The following is a 22,719-nucleotide window of genomic DNA, read 5'->3' on the forward strand; positions in this document are numbered from 1 at the left end:
AATGACTGTTAAACTGTAATTAAGGCTGAAAAGGGAAGTCAAAAAGGGTAGTTTGAGTGAAAAATGTCAGTGTTTTGGCTCAATTACCTGAGTATACTAAAAATGATTTTCTAGTTTAACTGCAAATACCAAGAGAATATCAAATCGTTTTCTTTAGGAAACAGAAATCTGTGTCACTATTTAATTCAGTGCTGATAGTAAAACGTAAACTGTGCACACTTTTAATGAAACTAGTTTAATTAACTATAAACAGTCAGTGATACCAGAGGCTGAAATACAAATATAGTTAACACCATATAAACTCATACAGCAGAAAACATGATCTGCAATCATAATATCAATTACAAGACAGACATGATGTTTATGAGCTGATCGTCTCATTGAACTCAACCCCTAAAATGAGAAGTGGCTCAGAAAAAGCTATATTAAACAATATACAAGACGATATGACACAACACATGATCTTACCTGGATCAGACTGTGTCTTAAAGATGTTCATCAGTAGATGATGGTGTCTGTGAGCTGATGGTTGTTGTTTTATAGTCTGAATTCACTCCAGAAACAGCGGCGAATGGAGAGTGATTCTGTCAGATAATGAAGAGCAAATGAACAAAGATGCATTAAACATTATGAATGCTTAATGCACATGCAACCACAACTTTAATAATGTAAAACCATTACATTTGTAATACAAAACCATTACATGATAAAAATAAAAAAAATAATTTGTTTAAAAGTGCAAATAGCAATATATTCTATTAACACTGTAAAAATACCAGGATTATCTGTAATATGTAATTGTTATGCTCTTTTCCCAAGTATGCAACAAAATCAGGAAGGCACCGCACACAACCACTGGAGAGGTGGCTAAAGATTAATATTACTGTAATCAGCACAAACTGGGCTATTATAATATGTGAGCAGCATGTACATGATTGTGTTTTTGAGAAAACAATGTTTATGCGTGCTTAGTGAAAACGAAAATGTTAAAATCACTGAAATAAGACCATAAAACACAATCAGAACATTTCTTCACAAGACTTTTGAAAACTGAATCTTGGGGCCCTATTTTAATGATCTATATGCAAAGTGTAAAGCGCACGGTGTAGGTGCACTCAGGGCGTGTCCAAATCCACTTTTGCTATTTAAATGAAGGAAAAACAGTCTGCGCCGGGGCGCATTTTTGGAATGGGTTTTCCCTATTCTCTTAATAAAAATGGGCATAACGCTCAATAAACCAACCAGAGTGAGACTCACTGAAAAGCTGAATGCTTCTTAAGTGAAGAAACCGATCTGCACGCGCGTTTTGACTTCGCGCATGGTTCAATTCAAGTTTATTCGTATAGCGCTTTTTACAATACAAATCGTTACAAAGCAACTTTACAGAAAATTATGTTTCTTCAATATTTAGTAGTAGCTTATGGTGGTGACTGTCAGTTTGTGCACGTTTGACAGGATTTTTTGAAAAAATTAATACAAGACGTAGTCAGCTAGACGATGAACATTATTAATATTATTAATAATTATTATATGATGCAGTCACACATGTAGCAATATTTGTTAGTTCTGTTTGTTGATTCAGGGTTAGCATCATCTGAGGTCCTCTGGTGGTCAGCATCATCATCTTCTCAGGTGTTCTGGATCCAGACTGGAGCTTGTTTAAATCATAGTTCCGTGGCAAAACATAGAAACAAATAGAGACATCATTAGCATAGCGGCTGATCCAACAAACTAAAATTAGTTTAACCCAAGCTAAAGAATAAAAATGCACATTTGATCAGATGCAACTGCAGTCACAATTTGAGAGATACATTATTCGAATGCTTGGCGAAATAGATGCGTTTTTAATCTAGATTTAAACAGAGAGAGTGTGTCTGAACCCCGAACATTATCAGGAAGGCTATTCCAGAGTTTGGGAGCCAAATGGAAAAAGCTCTACCTCCTTTAGTGGACTTTGCTATCCTAGGAACGACCAAAAGTCCAGCGTTTTGTGACCTTAGGGAGCGTGATGGGTTGTAGCGTGGTAGAAGGCTAGTTAGGTACGCAGGAGCTAAACCATTTAGGGCCTTATAGGTAAGTAATGATAATTTGTAACTGATACGGAACTTAATAGGTAGCCAGTGCAGAGACTGTTAAATTGGGCTAATATGATCATATTTTCTTGACCTGGTAAGGACTCTAGCTACTGCATTTTGGACTACCGGTAGCTTGTTTATTGAAGAAGCAGGACAACCACCTAGAAGTGCATTACAATAGTCCAGTCTAGAGGTCATGAATGCATGAACTAGCTTTTCTGCATCAGAAACAGATAACATGTTTCGTAGCTTGGCAATGTTTCTAAGATGGAAGAATGCAGTTTTTGTAACATTGGAAATATGATTTTCAAAAGACAAATTGCTGTCTAATATAACACCCAGATTTCTGACTGTAGAGGAAGTAACAGTACATCCGTCTAGTTGCAGATTGTTATCTACAAGATTCTGTGTAGTGTTTTTTGGTCCACTAATTAATATCTCGGTCTCATCCTAATTTAATTGGAGAAAATTATTTGTCATCCAATCTTTTACATTTTTAACACACTCTGTTAGCTTAGATAATTGAGAAGTTTCATCCGGTCTCGTTGAGATATATAGCGGAGTATCATCAGCATAACAGTGGAAGCTAATTCCGTATTTTCTAATAATATTACCAAGGGGCAACATGTATATTGAAAATAGAAGGGGACCTAGGACGGATCCTTATGGCACTCCATATTTTACTGATGATAAATGAGATGACTCCCCATTTAAGTAAACAAAATTGTAGCGATCGGACAGGTAGGATCTAAACCATCTTAGAGCCTGCCCTTGAATACCTGTATAGTTTTGTAATCTATCTATTGGTATGTCATGATCTATGGTGTCGAACGCAGCACTAAGATCAAGTAAGACTAGAAATGAGATGCAGCCTTGGTCTGACGCAAGGAGCAGGTCATTTGTAATTTTAACAAGTGCAGTTTCTGTGCTATGGTGGGGCCTGAAACCTGACTGAAATTCTTCATACAGATCATTTTTATGCAGGAAGGTGCTCAATTGAACACAACTTTTTCAAAAAAATTGACATAAATGGAAGATTTGAAATAGGCCTATAATTTGTCAGTACACTAGGATCTAGTTTTGGTTTCTTAATAAAAGGTTAACGACGAGTTAATGATATTGAGGAGCGGTTCTTCGGCTACAGGTAACAACTCTGTCAGTAATTTAGTGGGTACAGGATCTAATAAACATGTTGTTGGTTTAGATACAGAGATCACAACAACCATTAATTTAAAGCAAAACGTCTACTGAAACTTTCGTGTCCTCGTCGATACGTGGGCAGTGGTCCTGACACGATGATCGTCGCCGCGGGCGTCGTGCTGCGAACCGTCTCGATCAGGCTCCTGAAGTCCCTCTTCAGCGTCTCCGTCTGCCGCAGCGTGGTGTCGTTAACCCCGGCGTGAAGCACGACCGCTCTGGGGCTCTCGTCGTCCTTCAGGATCGCGGGTATCTGCGCAGAAAGATCGAGAACACGAGCACCAGGCAAACAATGAGTGTGCACTTTACCTTCAGCTAACGTAGCACGGACATGTCGGACGATGGAGTTTCCGATGATCACAGCGTCGCGTTCTGTCTCGCGGAGGGGAGCGAAACGGTTCCGGATGGAGATCTCGAAGGCTGGAGGGGGAGAAGTGGTCGCCCGGGGCCCAGCTCGCGTCCTCCGCTGTGGATGCACCCAGGGTCCGTGGTGTCCTGGCGCCGGAGTGAAGGATATCTGGGAAGATCGCATCCTGGGTGCAGTCCATACATTGATTGCTGGTCGTGAGGTATTCCTGAAGCTCTGCCATTCTCGCTGGACCCATCAGTGGTCAGTTTGTCTGTTACGTCTGGGTGCGGGAAGATAGGCAGAGAATCCAATAGCCAGTTAATGACAGATTTATTATACTCAGGCAATTTCTGAGCAACACTCGTGAAATGTAAATTTCAGTATCGCTGGATGAATTACAGACGAGTGAAGACGGGCTCTGAGGCAAGCAGGCAGGCAAGCAGGCTAAGGATACCACCGCTCAGGATCATGATGCATGGAAGCAGTGGGCGAACTGGACCGGCAGGATCCAGGAATCCGAAATGGAGAGAGTAGACCAGGAAGCACATGAACAACTGGAACACCAAACACACTGCAACAAACTGACAACACGACTCAGGTAAATATAGCCCCGGTGATGAGTGCAGCAGGTGGCGCTGATCAGAGTGATAGGTAATCAGTAACCACGCCTTCAACACAACCCCACGCACAGAAAAGGGGAGACAGTAGGTGTTTCTCAATGTAAAGGAAGGATCCTCAGAAGCCAGTATTTCGAAGATGTTACGTCATCGACGTAGGATCGATGTCGAGGATCCTCGGAATTTCAACCAAGGACTGAGTCCTTCGTTCGAAGAATATCCCATACACAGGAAAGGATGCATATGTGTATCCTTCGTGCTCTCAAATCACCCACAATCCTATGCGCACAGCTTTGCTATCTAACGTTAGTTCTAAAATTAAAAAATGTCGAACATTAACGTAGTCGGAGCGTTAACGGTTTTTATTTACGTTACCAAACATTTGTTATAACTGTAGTAAATATAAGTAAAGTTTGACGTTTAAATGCCAGTACAAATTACTACCGTATTGAAATTGTAAATTAAACAAATACAAATGGTTAACTGAACCGGACCAGTCATTTAACAATTGGTTGCGTCAACGGCATTTATTTTATAAATAACTAGTTAAGTTGTCCAAAGTAATTTAACGATATGTTGTTCAAACGGACCTTTTCACTGACGTAATGATGCAATTACGTGCAGTTGCTAGCCTGTTCCATTTATGTGTTCTCCGTATGCTAAAGAGGACTCTCACCTAGCCTCTAAAGGAAGTGACTTGGAAGGATCAGTCCTACCAAGGAAGTATCCTTGACATTGAGAAACGCCTAGTGAATTTGTGAACCTTGACAGAACTGAATTATTTGAAGCATCTTTAGTGAGAGAATGCACAAGTAAAAATGTTTTCAGTCTTTCCTTATGGTGGTGGCCAAAATGATTAGGCCACTAGTATTTTCACCAGCTAAAAAATGGTTTTAGGTCAGTTATTTCCATCTTCGACTGTAGTGTGAGTTTACACACTAAAGTAGGAAATTCCAGTTTACACTTCCAAACCTTAATTTTGCCATTAATTGTAATAATTATACACTATTAATTATGTCACTGTTCTGTTAAGGATTTAACAGCCAAATATGTATACTGTACAAAGTGTTTGTATAAGTGTGTTCCCCTTTAAGGGACCCTTTGCTAAACGCTAATGCTTGGTTGATGTGCACTTAAGAAAAAATGGTTTTCGCTGTCATGTTTGATTTATTTTAGTTGATTGGGTGAATATTTGTTTATGACCTGCCCTCTCATAGGTGAGGCTGATTTTATTGGTCAATTTATAGATCCATCTAGAGAGGAAGAGCGGGCAAAAGTGATCAAAGTGATCAGGGTTGCTGAAGGGTTGGGTTCCGATAAAAATCTAACTTTTATAAATGCAAAACATGTGTTATATGATTTATAGTATTTTTTGTGTGTTTAAGTATCACAGTTGACGCGGACTGTGTGTTAACTTATTTGTTTATTGGGTTGAAGACGTCAAGGCCTGTTGAGTAGAGCTGTAATCGGGCCTTAAAAGTTAGGCCCGACAGGACCCCGAGCCCGACAGGTTTCGGCCCGAGCCCGACAAGTACATTTTGATTGACAGCTTTTTTAAAGCCCGAACCCGTTTACAGCCCGACATTATTCAAATGTGCGCGCACACAGCTCTTTTGCCTTTTGCCAACAATGAGCAATTTATTCATGTTTTAACATAATTTACTCATAACTAACGTAGACTAGACCACTTGGAAGTTGGAATAAAGAAATAAAATAAGTCCTGTGACACATCGTAACATCTCAGCATTCTAGACATAGGCTCATTTAACCTATAAATAGACCAACGCACCAATAAAAACGAGTAATTTAAAAAAAAAAAATTAAGATAAATTTTAAATTAAGATGGGTATTTGGCAATAACGAAATTAAGATAAAGGCTCTGCCGGATTTGCTTTATTTAATAAAAGAATAATGCCAACATTAGCGTAAACACTCTGTCAACATTATGCGTTTAAGACTCAATGAATATTTAGTTATCATTTGAAAAACCTTTACTCACAGAGATTAGGCTAAGCCTACATGTTTTAGTGGAGGAAAATGATTGAATCCACTGTAGATGGCTTCTGCGTGTTCCTGCGCTCACTGATGGTGCGTCATTATTCACTCATTATTCTCATTATACACATGGTTAAAACTTTTCCACACCTCAGAGTTTGCTTTAGTTGCTGGTGCAACCAAAACCTAATCACCAGAGGCAAGCCTCCGTTACACCTGCTCAGCATTCATTTTCGCATCTTTCTCGCGCTAATCGAAACACATCACATGACCGCTCGTTTACCTCGCAAACCGGAGCGCAAGCCCGAGCCCGGCCCGAGCCCGCGTAAGATGATAGAAATTAAGCCCGTCGGGTACGGGCAAAGATCTTCAGCTCTACTGTTGAGAGCCAGTGATCTATTTAAGCATTAGTTGCCAGACTATACTGCACTATTGAACTTCATAGAATGCTCATTATTCGTCATGTGAGGTAACTGAGAAATCAGATAGACCTTTCGAGTCATCGGAAGCACTCAAAGTTCCTCTGGCATCAAGGGATGGTATGTGATGCTACCGGATAGCGCACGCAGCCACTGAGAGTGTTGGGAGTTCCTCCGGCCTTGTGAGACGGACGGTAGAGGAATGTGTTGATGGGCACGGGAGAGTATCGTGACTGATTAAAGAACACACGTACATTCTACCGATTTCACTATGCTCACTGAAGTGCGAAGAGGCCAATTTGAAGTTTAAAAGGCCCCACACACACAAGCAGTGACTCTGTCTGCATTGGGTTGGCGTGTGAACGACAGTGAAGTGTTACTTTATACATATAAAAAATTCACTGTGAGACTTATAATTTGGTTATATCAGTGCTCTGGGTATTAAGTGAGTTACTGAATTTAATATTTCATTTAGAATTTACACTTTATGAGTTAGGGAGTGTGCACTAAGTGAGACAAGTTAAAGTTATTTGAAACTAAACCAATTCCAAAAAAGGTGGGACACTACAAATTGTGAGTAAGAAGAAATGGAATAATTTACAAAATTTCATACAAATCTCCTAAACTTATATTTAATTCACAATAGAATATAGATAACATATCAAACGTTGAAAGTGAGAGATTTTGAAATGTCTTGTCAAATATTGGCTCATTTTGGATTTCATGAGAGCTACAAATTCCTAAAAAGTTGGGACAGGTAACAATAAGAGGGCAGAAAAGTTAAATGTACATATTAAGGTACAGCTGGAGGACCATTTTGTTCCTTATTAGGTCAACTGGCAACATGATTGGGTATAAAAAGAGCCTCTTAGAGTGGCAGTGTTTCTCAGAAGTCAAGATGGGCAGAGGATCACCAATTCCCCCAATGCTGCGGCAAAAAATAGTGGAGCAATTTCAGAAAGGAGTTTCTCAGAGAAAAATTGCAAAGAGTTGAAGTTATCATCATCTACAGTGCATCATATCATCAAAAGATTCAGAGAATCTGGAACAATCTCTGTGCGTAAGGGTCAAGGCCAGAAAACCATACTGGATGCCCGTGATCTTCAGTCCTTAGACGGCACTGCATCACATACAGGAATGATACTGTAATTGGAATCACAAATCTGTGCTGTGTTCAGACGAATCAAAATTTGAAGTTCTTTTTGGAAAACTGGGACGTTGCCGGCTAAAACTCTGTAGGTAAAAAAAGAAGCCATATCTAAACATGATCCAGAAGCGCAGGCGTTTTCTCTGGACCAAGGCTCATTTAAAATGGACTGTGGCAAAGTGGAAAACTGTTCTGTGTTCAGACGAATTAAAATTTGAAGTTCTTTTTTGGAAAACTGGGATGCCATGTCATCAGGACTAAAGAGGACAAGGACAACCCAAGTTGTTATCAGCGCTCAGTTCAGAAGCCTGCATCTCTGAGGGTATGGGGTTGCATGAGTGTGTGTGGCATGGGCAGCTTACACATCTGGAAAGGCACCATCAATGCTGAAAGGTATATCCAAGTTCTAGAACAACATATGCTCCCATCCAGACTTTCCAACTGTATTGAGATTTGTTGATGCTATGAAATTTAAAATCAATGTATTTTTCCATTAAAATTATACATTTTCTCAGTTTCAACATTTGATATGTCATCTATGAAATAGTGAAATTTGAAACTTCCACATCATTGCATTGTTTTTATTATTTGTACAGTTTCCCCACTTTTTTGGAATCGGGTTTGTACATTGAATTTACATACTGGTTATTACTAGATTGATTACTACTGATTATTCCTATCAGATATCTGTACAGTTCTACTAATATACACTCACAGGCTACTTTGTTAGGTACACCTGTTCAATTGCTATGTAACACAAACTGCTAATCAGCCAATCACATGGCAGCAACTCAATGCATTTAGGCATCTAGATGTGGGGAAGACGAATTGCTGAAGTTAGTTGTCAGTTATAATCATCAAAATTAAAAGAAATAAAACATTTGAAATATATCATTCTGTATGTAATGAATGAATATAATATACAAGTTTCACTTTTTGAATGGAATTAGTGAAATAAATCAACTTTTTGATGATATTCTAATTATATGACCATCACCTGTGTATCAAAAAGTGTATATTTTAAATGTGTTTGTTGGTGCATTTTAGCAGTATTTACCATACATTCAAAACAAAAATTAAAATAGGAAAAAAAATATGCAATAGGAAAATAATTAAAGAAAAATTTTCTTCTTAATAAAACAGAAAGCCTTTTCCAAAAGGTACATCTTGGAAAAAGCAGGTCGTCTTAATCAGGTCAATCAATACAGTAACACATAACTTTAAGATTACATTCACATTTCATCTTAAAAATGTGTTTGATCATACAGTAAGAAAAGCTGCTGGGTTTCTCTGTAAACTGGCTCTGTGTAAAAGCTGTAATTGCAGTTTTGAGAAGGGCAGAGAAATATTGTTACGTTTTATTGAAAGACAGAGAGGACTTTAATTTTGCTCTGGCTGCGTGACGTCATAAGACTGTGCGAGTTCCCGTGTCTGTTGTGAATCAGCTCAAGAAAGGTCTGTGTTTTTAAGTACTTAAACTGTTTTAACTGATAGAAAGCGTTCAGTCAATAATATAGTTTTTAAGCGATGCGACATTAATGATTTTGCTATTAAATGTAACATTGTAAAGCTCTATCTAACATTGACAGTCGTTATATTGTGTGAGTAAACGCATCCGTAGATGAAAAGAGTGTCTCGTTTCTGTGTTTGAATCAGTTCATCATAAACACTAAACCGGTCACTTCTTAGTAGTGACGGAGAAACGGAGCTTTTTGAGACTCGGTTGAATCAGTTGCTTCTCAAATGATGCAGTGAGAACAACAAACAAAGACAACTGTTACAAACCAGCTGAAAATGTTCTCATGCTAATGATTTAGTGTATATAATCTACAAACTCCGGTTCATTAACTTTCTGTATAACTTGTGCCTTTAATGGATTTGCAGCACTAGTTTTCAGTGTTTTTGTCTAATCAGATGATCTAACTCTGATTCCTTACTCTTGTGTTCACTCCCTTACTAGTGTGCTGACCACTGAACTAGTGATGCTGACTACTGAACTAGTGTGCTCACTCCCTTACTAGTGTGCTGACCACTGAACTAGTGTACTGACTCCCTTACTAGTGTGCTGACCACTGAACTAGTGTACTGACTCCCTTACTAGTGTGCTGACCACTGAACTAGTGTACTGACTATCTTGCTAGTGATGCTGACCACTGAACTAATGATGCTGACCACTGAACTAGTGATGCTGACTACTGAACTAGTGTGCTCACTCCCTTACTAGTGTGCTGACCACTGAACTAGTGTACTGACTATCTTGCTAGTGATGCTGACTACTTAGCTAGTGCGCTGACTAGAGCCCGACCGATATGGATTTTTGGGGGCCGATGCCGATATTAACTCGAAAAGAGCCGATTTATAAGCCGATATTTTGATTTTGAAAATAAACTGGATATTAGACCCATTTCCTATAAGCTGCACTTACACAACATTCAATAGCAAAACATCTGCCTGTTCTATGTATGTGGGCTGTATAAACCATTTTCCAGAAGGGATTATGTTAAAAAAAGCTTTAGATTACAGTCTCAATGACTAAACAATTGCACATCAAAAGTATATATTTTTTAATGATCAAAAAACAGTTTTAAACATTTAACAGTTTTACTTCCAGTTGAAGCTGGTTTTAACAGTCTGTGTGTTTACTTTAGATAAGTTATAATACTAAAGTTAAAGTAAAAGAGCTATACCAAACAAATTCAATATTCCACAAAACCATGTCAATGAATTGAAAATAAAATTAAGTTAAATGTATAGTTACATATGAAATAAATAAATATAAAATAAATAAATAATACCCAAATATAATTTAAACAATGTAGAATGTTCTCAATATATACAAGAGGTTTTCCTCCTTCACTACAAATATAATTTAATATACTTTAAGACACCCCTGACACTGTTTCCTTGCTCTGCAACATGTCCTCGTAGAGATGGTCAAGCACACTCTGCTTCTGGTCTAGGGACTTCTCCATCCTAGGTTTCTTTGAATATCCCTCTGCATCCTTATGAGTGGCTGCTGAGCTTGCTTGATGTGGTTCGTCTGCCTCTTCTTCAAGCCAGGTTTTGGCTTTCTTGGTTGTGCTGTCAGAGAGGGGACGCTGTTTGTAATGAGGATCCAGCACACAGGCCAGCACTGCTTCTTTGGACTCTGCAATCTTGGAAAACCTTCTGGTTAAGCTGTCGAGCATGACCTTCCTCAAAGTCTGAATTCCTCTAGATTCAGGACCCATAAAACTTTTCTGTCTTCAGAGTGTACCTAGGCTCTGCAGCAGCCAGCAGTCTTCTAAACCCCACATCTTCCACCACAGAAAAAGCTTGGATGTCTGTCGCCATCATCTCCATTACTTTTTTGTCCAGGTTTTTTGCCCTTGGATCTGGTGGACCCCATTTGAGTACCTTATCAAATGCTTGTGGCAGGGTCGGCTGCTGTGTTCAACAGAAAGAGTTTTTTGTATCTCACTCTGCTGCTGTGCCTCTTTATATTGCTCACTGTGTTTGGTTTTCAGATGAGTCCACAAATTGGAAGTGTTTTTCTGCTTCGCTTTGCTAGAGCCCTGGCTTACATTAGCTGCACATATATTGCAGAACACTGCATTAGAAGGAGAAGTAGTCCCACACTTTGCTGCCACAGCATTCACTTTTTCCGCCATCTAAGAGACAGAGAAAGAATAAGCATGTGTATTAATATCACAATGTACCATTACTCATGTCATCATTAGAATTATAATAATAATAATAAACAGGGATCTCCTACATAGGCAAAAATGAGAAATATATATATTAGGACCATTAGCTAGAACTACCACACTGTTTTTATATAAAAAAGTATGAACTAAATCTACAATCATTTCACATGACGAACGACAGACTCACTGTCAAAAGAGTACATCTCCATGGCTCGGCTGATAGCGGTTCTTCTTCTGTAGTGGATTTCTGGTGCTGATGTCAACTCTGGAGCTACAGAGCTCCCTCTGGTGGGCAAACTATTCAACACTCATAACATGAGTGAAGCATGAGACTCTGTTTCTCATGTTTCATCGGCCGTTATAAACGCTGATGCAGATTTAAATGCAATTAGCTCATATCGGCCGATAATATCTTACTAGTGCGCTGACTACCTTGCTAGTGCGCTGACTACCTTGCTAGTGTACTAGTTGCTACTGAACTAGTCCACTGACTAAACTAGTGTGCTTACTCCATTACTAGTGTGCTGAGTACTGAACTAGTGTGCTGACTGCTGAACTAGGGAGTTGACTGCTGAACTAGGGAGCTGACTACTAAACTAGGGAGCTGACTGCTGAACTAGTGTGCTGACTACTAAACTAGGGAGCTGACTACTGAACTAGGGAGCTGACTACTGAACTAGTGTGCTGACTACCTTGCTAATGCGCTGACTAAACTAGTGTGCTGACTCCATTACTAGTGTGCTGACTACTGAACTAGTGCACTGACTACTGAGCTAGTGCGCTGACTACTGAACTAGTGCGCTGACTACCTTGCTAGTGCACTGACTACTGAACTAGTGTGCTGACTACTAAACTAGGGAGCTGACTGCTTAACTAGGGAGCTGACTACTGAACTAGGGAGCTGACTACTGAACTAGGGAGCTGACTACTGAACTAGGGAGCTGACTACCTTGCTAGTGCGCTGACTAAACTAGTGTGCTGACTCCATTACTAGTGCACTGACTACTGAACTAGTGCGCTGACTACTGAACTAGTGTGCTGACTACTGAACTAGGGAGCTGACTACTGAACTAGTGTGCTGACTACCTTGCTAGTGCACTGACTACTGAACTAGTGTGCTGACTACCTTGCTAGTGCGCTGACTAAACTAGTGTGCTGACTCCATTACTAGTGTGCTGACTACTGAACTAGGGAGCCGACTACTGAACTAGGGAGTTGACTGCTGACTACTGAACTAGGGAGCTGACTACTGAATTAGTGCGCTGACTACTGAACTAGGAATCTGACGAAGAGATTTAGTTTTGGTTTATTTTGCTTTTTGTTCATTGTTCTCTTCATCTTAAACAGAGAAAGTCCTGCTGAAGAGACTGAGATCCTCGTGACACACTGATACTGAACTAGTGTGCTGACTTCTGAACTAGTGTGCTGACTACAGAAATACTGAACTACTGTGCTGACTACTGCACTAGGGAGCTGATGGAGAGATTTAGTTTGGATTTAATTTGCTCTCTGTTCATTGTCCTCTTCTTCTTAAACAGAGAAAGTCCTGCTGAAGTGACTGAGATCCTCGTGACACACTGATATAAAGATGGCGTTTATTAAAGAGGAGAGTGAAGACTTCAGAATTGAAGAAGTGTTCAGTCTGAAACAAGAAGAGACGGAGGAACAAATAGGTTGGTTTCTTTCTCAAAGCTCAACTCACTCATTTTATCCGGTTCACACCATCCAACGTTCATTCCAGAATTACACATATAGACACAGGGCCTATTGTACAAAATTGCCTGCCACACACATGCTCAAATCGAACTTGTCCAGACCTGTCTGGTGCATGCGCAGAAAGTTTTCAGTTTGGCAGCATCCAGCATAGCAGAGTGATACAGAGTTACCCTGTCTTTATTACTTTAAAGTGTGTTTTTTCCTTGGTGTGGTATTGCTGTGCATTAATAACTCCGTAAGTAATAATATTTATAATCGCAATAGATGTGTTTTTACCTCAGGAAAATGTTTGGATCGGTATTAATACAATAGCTGTAGTCCTCATGTATTCGGTGAATCATTTGTTTATTTGCAATCAAAGATGCTTATGTATTTGTATAGGAGTGTTGCTTGTCGTGTGTCAATGTAAATATTTATTCAGTCTCTGTTTAGCATTATAATAACTATTACAATGAGATCACGGGAGTTCTAGAACAGTGTGCGCGCACTGTGTAATTTGACAACACGTGTAAGCAGTATGTTACGAACCTGTTATAAGATGATTGATGGTTGAGAAAGGGGCCACAACATAAAAAGGAGACGTGAGGCCAAGAGCAATTTAACCATTTATTATGGGACTAATAAATGATTAGCCAAACTCACATCTCTCATTCATCTCTACTCTCCACATGTAACCATAACACTTAAACTATACCAAAGTCAAAGAATATACTTAACAGACACTGACAAATAGATCAAACCAAAAGAGCATCAAATAGAACACCGCTTTCTTCAAAGGCTGGCTGGACATCATGATACGCATGGAATTTGTGACATTTGTGCATATTCACACTAACCTATAAACACTGAGATTGGACATGTTCACTCTGGAGTAGCTGCAATTCTTTCGAACAGAAGACTTAGACATCTGAGTTGCAACCATCCAACTGCGCAAAGAATATAAAATTTTAAGTATTGTCGAATAGTGAAACGTTAATCAGGAGAAATAACAGAATTCAAGAAGTGATAGAAGTAGCCTAATCAAAACAAGTAGTTTGAGTAACAATAAACCATCTACCTACTGAACTGAAGATAACAAAAAAAATAATTTCTAATTATGAGATCGCATCTAACAAAACATTTACTTTGCCTAAGGCAACCATGTGATAAATGTTTTTTTTTTTTTTTTTTTATTCTTAAAAGCATTCACTTGGGGCTGGATGATATGGCTAAAATTCATATTTTTAATTCATATTTTTATTCAACAATATATATTTCTTAATTTTGGTTAATATTATATAATTCCGTTTTCAATATAGAGAAATGCTAACTCAGGAAAACTAACTTTTTCAAGTCTATGAAACCTCTTCCTGTAAACTATATAATATTTTAGAATAACACGGTTTAAGGGTCAGTGACAAAAAGGGGTTTATTTTAAAAGTATACATCAGATATTTTGTAATGTACACTGTTTAATTTTATGTGATTAAAAATTACATACGTACTTTTGTTTGTACAAAAGTCAAGACTGCATGTAAATGAAAATGTAAAATGGTGTAACTGCCAAAGAATGAGAAATATTAAATATTTTATCCACCTAGATGGAATGCAATCTTACTCATAGAATTAAATCCTTAATTTTAAAATGTCACATGAATTTTTTTTATAGTTATGTCTAAATGTAATTTTTTTGTTGGGACATATACTGAAAACACCTCTTTTCTAAATGATCTTTGACAAATTATGAAACATTTTTTAAAAACCATCAATTCTATTCCACATTCATTTTTCTGTATAGAATTATATTTCTATGAAAAATACTGGTTACACCAGTGAATTCATGTTTCATAATGTAACCACAGTTCAGAAACATTTTATTGTAATTTTAACTTCTGTACTGTAATTTCAGTGTATTGTGGCATCTATTGGGGGAAAAGGATCTGTTATATAATTAATTATAAAATATCAGAAATTTTATATTACAGATGTAAATTTTAATCTCAATTAATAATCTCAGCCAATATTTTTATTTATCACTGAATTTATGTTCAAATTTAGTCACCCACTTCCTTCTGCTACATTAACAAATCATATATGTATATATTACATTATATTAAATTATACTATATCATATTGCTTAAAGGAATAATTCACCCCAAAATGAAAATTAACCCATGATCCCCCTCCACCTTTAAGCCTTTCCAAGTTTGTGTATGACACTCTTCTTTAAAATGGATTCAGTAAAAGTGACAGGCATTATCATGGACACCTATGTAAGTACACAGCCTTGGTGGGAATACTTCAAAAGTAATTTTTAAAGTTTATACTCATTTTTATAGTAATGATGAATTATCAGTGTATTTCATGAGGTTATACTATTTGACATGTAAACCTTAGAATATCTAACCACACCCTAAAAATGTCAAATTATCTCACATTTTAAAGAGAGTTACTAATATTGGCATCCAGCATTTAGTATCACCAGAGGTCCTTCTCTGTGATATAATTTCCTGTCACATTGTTCATGTCTCATTGAATGGAGGTTACACCACCTTGACACTTCAGGAATTTGACTTGGCTCACATGACTCCTCAAATTAATCTAAAAGGTCTTATCAATTTAAACATTTATTAAAATTTAAAAATAACTTCTAATTTAAGTGAACTTAAATCTTCAATCTCCACATAAACCCATCATAATAAATGCCATATTTAGCTAGGCTACCTGTGCCCCTCAGCAGAAATATACAGCAATTGATTAAAGTTCAAAAAAAGATTTAAAATGTGTTAGATGAGAGAGATTGTTTGGTAAACCATTTCAGAGACATGTTCTTAAATGTGACTCATATATAACATTTTACATTTACATTTATGCACTCAGCAGACGCTTTTATCCAAAGCAACTTAGTGCATTCAGGCTATACATTTTTTTTAAATATATATCAGTATGTGTGTTCCCCTGGGAATTGAACCCACAACATTTTGCACTGCTAACACAATGCTCTACCTCTGAGCCTCAGGAACACATATTACATGCATGCACAGTTTTTAAGGCAGCTTTAATCTCCTTTTTGGTTACTTAATGCCTTAACTGACCATGACAGTGCATGCACGTAGTTTCTTTTGCGATATGATATGAAATGATACAGGCTACGGCGAGTGGCGACGCCTTTTGTGCAATTGAAGATCAAGCACTGCAAGCAAAGTACTGTTATTCCCTGACACTGAACTGAAGTTTGATGTAGGCATAAATATGTTTCATGACTGAATAATCCAGTACTTGTCAAGAAAAAAGAGAAATCGTGTGGTGTGGCCAACCCTAGGCTTAGCCCCTGAATTAACTGCATAAAATCAGGGTCAAACTGAAAAAAAATAAATAATAATAATTGCCTGCGTTAACACACTAATTTTGACATCATTGATTTATTATTATATTCCAATTTGTTTTGCTTCAAAATTCACCGGTGTGAGTGTAATTTAGACTGAAACACTCCATCACAACTAAAAAGAGGATTGAGTCACCAGCGTTTTTTCCTTGTAGTTTGTACACTGAACCTGTGTTGGAACTCCTAATTTTGAACTCTCAAATTGCACCAGATACATGTAAAACATTTTCTTATAGGGGCATGCCCCCGGGCCCCTCCCAGAAGCACCACCTACCACAGTCTTACAAAATCTTTTGGGAAACACTGATTAGTCATTAGAAGTTAATTTACAAACCCAATTCCAAAAAAGTTGGGACACTGTACAAATTGTGAATAAAAACAGAATGGAATAATGTGGAAGTTTCAAATGTCAATATTAGGTCTTCTTTGTCACATCTTCCTCTTTATGATGCACCAAATGTTTTCTATGGGTGAAAGATCTGGACTGCAGGCTGGTAATTTCAGTACCCGGATCCTTCTTCTACGCAGCCATGATGTTGTAATTGATGCAGTATGTGGTCTGGCATTGTCATGTTTGAAAATGCAAGGTCTTCCCTGAAAGAGACGACGTCTGGATGGGAGCATATGTTGTTCTAGAACTTGGATATACCTTTCAGCATTGATGGTGCCTTTCCAGATGTGTAATCTGCCCATGCCACATGCACTCATGCAACCCCATACCATCAGAGATGCAGGCTTCTGAACTGAGCGCTCATAACAACTTGGGTTGTCCTTCTCCTCTTTAGTCCGAATGACATGGCGTCCCAATTTTCCAAAAAGAGGAACAGTTTTCTACTTTGCCACAATACTTTGCCACGGTAGATTGTGTTCACCGACAATGTTTTCTGGAAGTATTCCTGAGCCCATGTTGTGATTTCCATTATAGTAGCATTCCTGTATGTGATGCAGTGCCGCCGCCTCGGGGGAATTGTGACTGGACACCACCATCTCGGTGGAACTGTGAGCGGACACCGCCACCTTGGAGAAACTGTTCTGAGTCAACTTTGGATGGAAACCTGGCTGATGATCCTAAGCAGATGTTACAATCTTGTATATCCTTGTTTCAGTTTCTCCTTTTGAATGATGAATATTGTGGCAGGGTGGAAGGAATACACAAAAGCAAACTCAAGTGTAAAGCACCGGAGGTTGGATTTAATTATAAAGTGAAGGGTTGCTGGGGTGATGGCGGTGATTCGGGGTGCGGTGGACTGCTCGTGGCAGTGTCTTCAGGTCATAGGCTGCTTTCTGTAAGCAGGGTGAGAGAAGTATCAGTGGGGTAGCTCATGGAGTGGCTTCTCACCCTTTTCCTGAGTGCACACTGTTTAAGTCGTTGGCCTAATGGTTAGAGAGTCGGACTCGTAATCGAAGGTTTGTGAGTTCGAGTGTCGGGCTGGCAGGAATTGTAGGTGGGGTGAGTGAATGTACAGCACTCTCTCCACCCTCAATACCACGACTGAGGTGCCCTTGAACAAGGCACCGAACCCCCAACTGCTCCCCGGGCGCCGCAGCATAAATGGCTGCCCACTGCTCCGGGTGTGTGTTCACGGTGTGTGTTCAATTTGGTGTGTGTGTACTTTGGAAGGGTTAAAAGCAGAGCACGAATTTCTAGTATGGGTCACCATACTTGGCTGTGTCACGTCACTGTCACTGTCACTTTATATGACACCCGGCTAATGAGAGCCAGGTGCGGGTGATCAGCCCGTGATGAGCCTCGAGCCGGTGCTCCTCGTGAATCACCAGGTCGAACCCCCCCCTCAAGCTATGTCCTGGTCTGGTGAAGAAATATGCTGTTAATAAGGGGGTGGGTGGGTGGGGAGTGACCCCTGGCGTGGGTCATCCACTGGAGGGGCGCGTGGTCCATGAGGAGAATAAGCTGCCCGAGGAGGTAATACTGCAGCTCCAGGACTGCCCACTTGCTGGCCAGAGCTTCCCTCTCGTCGGCGGCATAGTTGTGGCGTAGGCCTGGTAAGGTGGGCAGACTTAGGCAACGGCCATACAAGGTCCATCATCATGTGCCTTAAGGGCAGTGGAATCAGCCGGCTGGGGGGAGGTTTCCGAGGGGACATCTTCTGGCAGATTAAGCAAGCCTGGCAGAAACGTTTGACTTTTGCTTCCAGTCTGGGCCAATGGAAGTGATCCCTAACCCGGTGAGTGGTATTTTCGGCCCCGAGGTGGCCTGCCAGGGGGTGTGAGTGAGCCAACTCTAGCACCGTTTCCATCTTCTTCCGGGGTATCACTAATAAAGTTACCAGGGCGACGCTGATGTGGAATTAGGATGCTCGTCACAATATATATTATTGATAACTGCTGATGTAGACCGCTAATTCCTCTCACGCATAACACGTGTTAGTTTGCAGTCGGCTCTAGTCTAAGCGGTTTGTTCAATTATAGCTTTTTTGTCCTGTCGGTGGCTACGTAAGGAGACAACACCTTCAGCTTTCGTCGCCACTAGTTCTTTGAAGGCGGCTTGGTGTGACCCGGTCTTAAATGCTTTCATGTTGTTTTCACATTTTTTGCTTTGTGACTTTAAACTGTGGTTAACTTGTATTTTTCTTTTTTTTTTTGCTTTAGGCCAAGATCCGTATGCAATGGAACAGACAGATCAGTGTGAGAAACTCCATGATTTAATAATTGGTGAAAAAACAACAAAGACTGAAATGGCTTCTATACGAAAAAGAGCTCAGAAAACCAAATCTAACAGCCATTTCACCTGCCATCACTGTGGAAGGAGTTTCACAGAAAAACAAAATCTTCAAACGCACATGAGAATTCACACTGGAGAGAAGCCTTTCAACTGCCAACAGTGTGGAAGGAACTTCGCTCAACAAGGATCCCTCAAAAATCACATGAGAACTCACACAGGAGAGAAGCCTTTCAACTGCCAACAGTGTGGAAAAAGTTTCACTCAAAATGCATCCCTTATATATCACATGAGAATTCACTCGGGAGAGAAGCCTTTTACCTGCCAACAGTGTGGAAAGAGTTTCACTCAAAAATCATACCTTCAGAGTCACATGATAACTCACTCGGGAGAGAAGCCTTTCACCTGTCAGCAGTGTGGAAAGAGTTATACACAGAAAAGCACCCTTCATACCCACATGAGCATTCACACTGGAGAGAAGCCTTATACATGTGAACAGTGTGGAAAGAGTTTCCCTGGAAAACAAAAGCTTAAAGTCCACATGAGAGTTCACACTCAAGAGAAGCCTTACTCTTGCAAGTATTGTGGGAAGGGTTTCACACATGCATGCTCCCGGTATTACCACATGAGAATTCACACTGGACCAAAGCTGTTCACATGTGATTGTTGTGGAAAGATCCTCACAACAGAATTTAGCCTTAACTGTCACAAGATGATTCACACTGGAAAGAAACCCTTCGAATGTGATCAGTGTGGAAGGTGTTTCACACGTAAGGCAAAACTTAGTTACCACATGAAGACTCATTCGGCAGAGAAATGCTGTAAATGTGCTCAGTGTGAAAAGAGTTTCAAGAATAAACGTACTCTAAATGCTCACATGAAAAAACAACACACTCGAGAGGAGCCTGTGGGAAGAGCTTCTCACAATTAATCTTAAGATCCACTTGAAATGTGTGTGGAATCTTGAAGAAACCCACATGAGATATCAATCAGGAGAGAACTATTATGCCATCATTGTGCAAAGTGTTTCTCAGTCAGAGGAAACCTGAAGATTCACAGAGGAGTTCAGACTGGAAAGAGACCTTTCAAAGATCATTCTGGAAATAAAGTGTGACTTGGTTTACCAAAAGAAGCAATTTAAAAAATCCCCAGCATATTCACTCTGGAGAAAGGCCTGTTAACTTTGATCAATGTAATACATTTGACATTACACCTGAAAGATACACTTAAGAAGTCACACATTTTTGTGCTTTGTGGAAAATAGACCTGCATTTTAAGAGAGCATAAGAAAATACGTATATGTTTGAAATTACCTAAAATCAACCATGGTTTTACTAAAAAAAAAAAAAAAAAAAAATAGATAACCATGGTTTTACTATATTAACAATAGTTTAACCATGGTATTTGTAATAAATCTGTGGTTATACAAATGGTAGTCAACACGCCAAAAAACATGGTTTACTACAGTTTTACTATAATAAAACCATGGTTATTTTTCATAAGGGTAAGACTATGCTCACACCACGGCTGAATGTGTGCCATATCTGATTATGGCACCTTCATAGCCATGTCTTTTATTTGTACAATTCTATTTTTATATTCATGTAACTTGGAATTAAAATATAGAGATGCCTGTTTTACTCCAAAATTCCACAATGTAACTAAATGGTTATAAATAAAATGGAGAACTTTAGTGAGAAGTAAAAATGTTTTCAGTCTTGACTTGTGGTGGCCAGAATTATTAGGCCACTAGTATTTTCACCAGCTAAACAATGGTTTATGTCAGTTATTTCCATCTTCTGCTGTAGTGTGAAAGATTACACACTTAAGTAGGAAATTTCAGTTTACACTTCCAAACATTCATTTTGCCAATAATTATACATTGTTCTGTTGAGGGTTTTACAGTCAAATATGTATACTGTACAAAGTGTTTGTATTCGTGTGTACATCTCATTAGTGTTTAGTGCAGTTGTCATTGCTAGGAAACACTTGTTTGTTTAATGTGTTGAAACGTGCTGCCTTTGGTCTCGTACTCGATCATTGTCAGTGTCGTGCGCTTGCTTAGACCTTTGTAATGATAAACAGTAAAGTGTGTTCAGATTAATTCAGTTTCTGTTTTGTCTGACGGGTATAAAAAGGTTAGTATTCCATGGCAGCTATAAAATGGAGAACTGCATGAAGTAATGAACATTGAACTGAACTATTTGATACATCTTTAGTGAGAAGTAAAAATGTTTTCAGTCTTGACTTGTGGTGGTGGCCAGAATTATTAGGCCACTAGTATTTTCCCTCCAGTTAAGGCCTCCTCGTGTTTAGATTGAAGAGTGTAAAGACCATCGACTCTACCGTGTGACTCCACCGTGCAGGGACACCGGCAGAGAATATAAGTATTGTTTTGGTTTATTTCTTTTTCCTTCTACTTGTTTCATTGCTGTTTCAGTTGTTTTTTGTTTATAACCAATTCTTACTGTGTTTACAGATCCCCACTATCATTACCACTCGCAAACCACAGATCACACACTGTAGACAGTGCATTCTTAACAACCTGCGCTCTTTGCCTATGTCTGCTAATACACTACTTTCTTTTTCTATTGGTCTCTGGAATTGCCAGTCTGCTGTAAACAAAGACGATTTCATTACTTATATTATTAGTCATTCAATGGCCTTAATAGAGACCTGGATCAAACCAGAGGACACTGCTACACCTGCAGCACTCTCCAATAATTTCTCATTTTCCCACTCCCCCCGTTTGACTGGAAGAGGTGGAGGTACTGGTCTGCTCATCTCTAATGATTGAAAATTTAATCCTTTACCATCTTTGGGTATCAACGGCCCCTTTGAATCTCATTCAGTTACTGTTACCTACCCTCTTAAAATACATTTTTTAGTTGTCTATCGACCCCCAGGACCACTAGCTAACTTTTAGGATGAATTAGATGTGTTGCTCTCAACCTTTTCTGAGGATGGTACTCCCCTAGTTATGCTTGGAGATTTCAACATCTATCTAGATAAACCTCTGTTTGCTGATTTCCACACTCTGCTTGCCTCTTTTGATCTCAAAACAAGACACTAATCATGTTCTGGTTACTCCACTGCACACGTCGGATCACTTCCTCCTCACTCTTAACCTCAACATGATCCCTGACACATCACTTACCCCTCCACATGTCATCTTTAGACGTAACCTACGCTCACTCTCACACTCTTGGCTATCTGCAATGGTTTTTATCTTCACTTCCTTCCCCTAAACTGTTTGCATCTTTGGATGCTGCGGACCCGCTTTATATTAAGTGGCCTTAACTACTATGCACTTATATTTTAATTAATAATTTAGTGCAATGTACTTATTCTGTACATACATGTTTTTACATTGTACTTGTATTTAAAAAAATACATGCAATTACATCTGTATTTAATTTCTGTAATTACATTTATAATTACACTGTTGACCCATACTTTACACCTTAACCCACC

The 22,719-nt window shown here is 39.1% G+C and overlaps 1 protein-coding gene across 1 annotated transcript; it reads left to right on the forward strand.

Annotated features, from left to right (window-relative positions):
• The first annotated feature begins 9,196 nt into the window (after positions 1-9,196).
• LOC113047071 (gastrula zinc finger protein XlCGF8.2DB-like) lies at positions 9,197-20,602 on the forward strand. The gene is made up of 3 exons (XM_026208329.1): positions 9,197-9,254; positions 13,024-13,158; positions 19,176-20,602. Exons 2-3 carry the CDS (start codon positions 13,074-13,076, stop codon positions 20,174-20,176), a joined length of 1,086 nt encoding a protein of 361 aa, XP_026064114.1. The 5' UTR covers positions 9,197-9,254; positions 13,024-13,073; the 3' UTR covers positions 20,177-20,602.
• The last annotated feature ends 2,117 nt before the right edge of the window (positions 20,603-22,719 follow it).

The sequence above is a fragment of the Carassius auratus genome, chromosome 28 (assembly GCF_003368295.1).
Source record: "Carassius auratus strain Wakin chromosome 28, ASM336829v1, whole genome shotgun sequence".
In the NCBI taxonomy this organism is placed as follows: domain Eukaryota; kingdom Metazoa; phylum Chordata; class Actinopteri; order Cypriniformes; family Cyprinidae; genus Carassius; species Carassius auratus.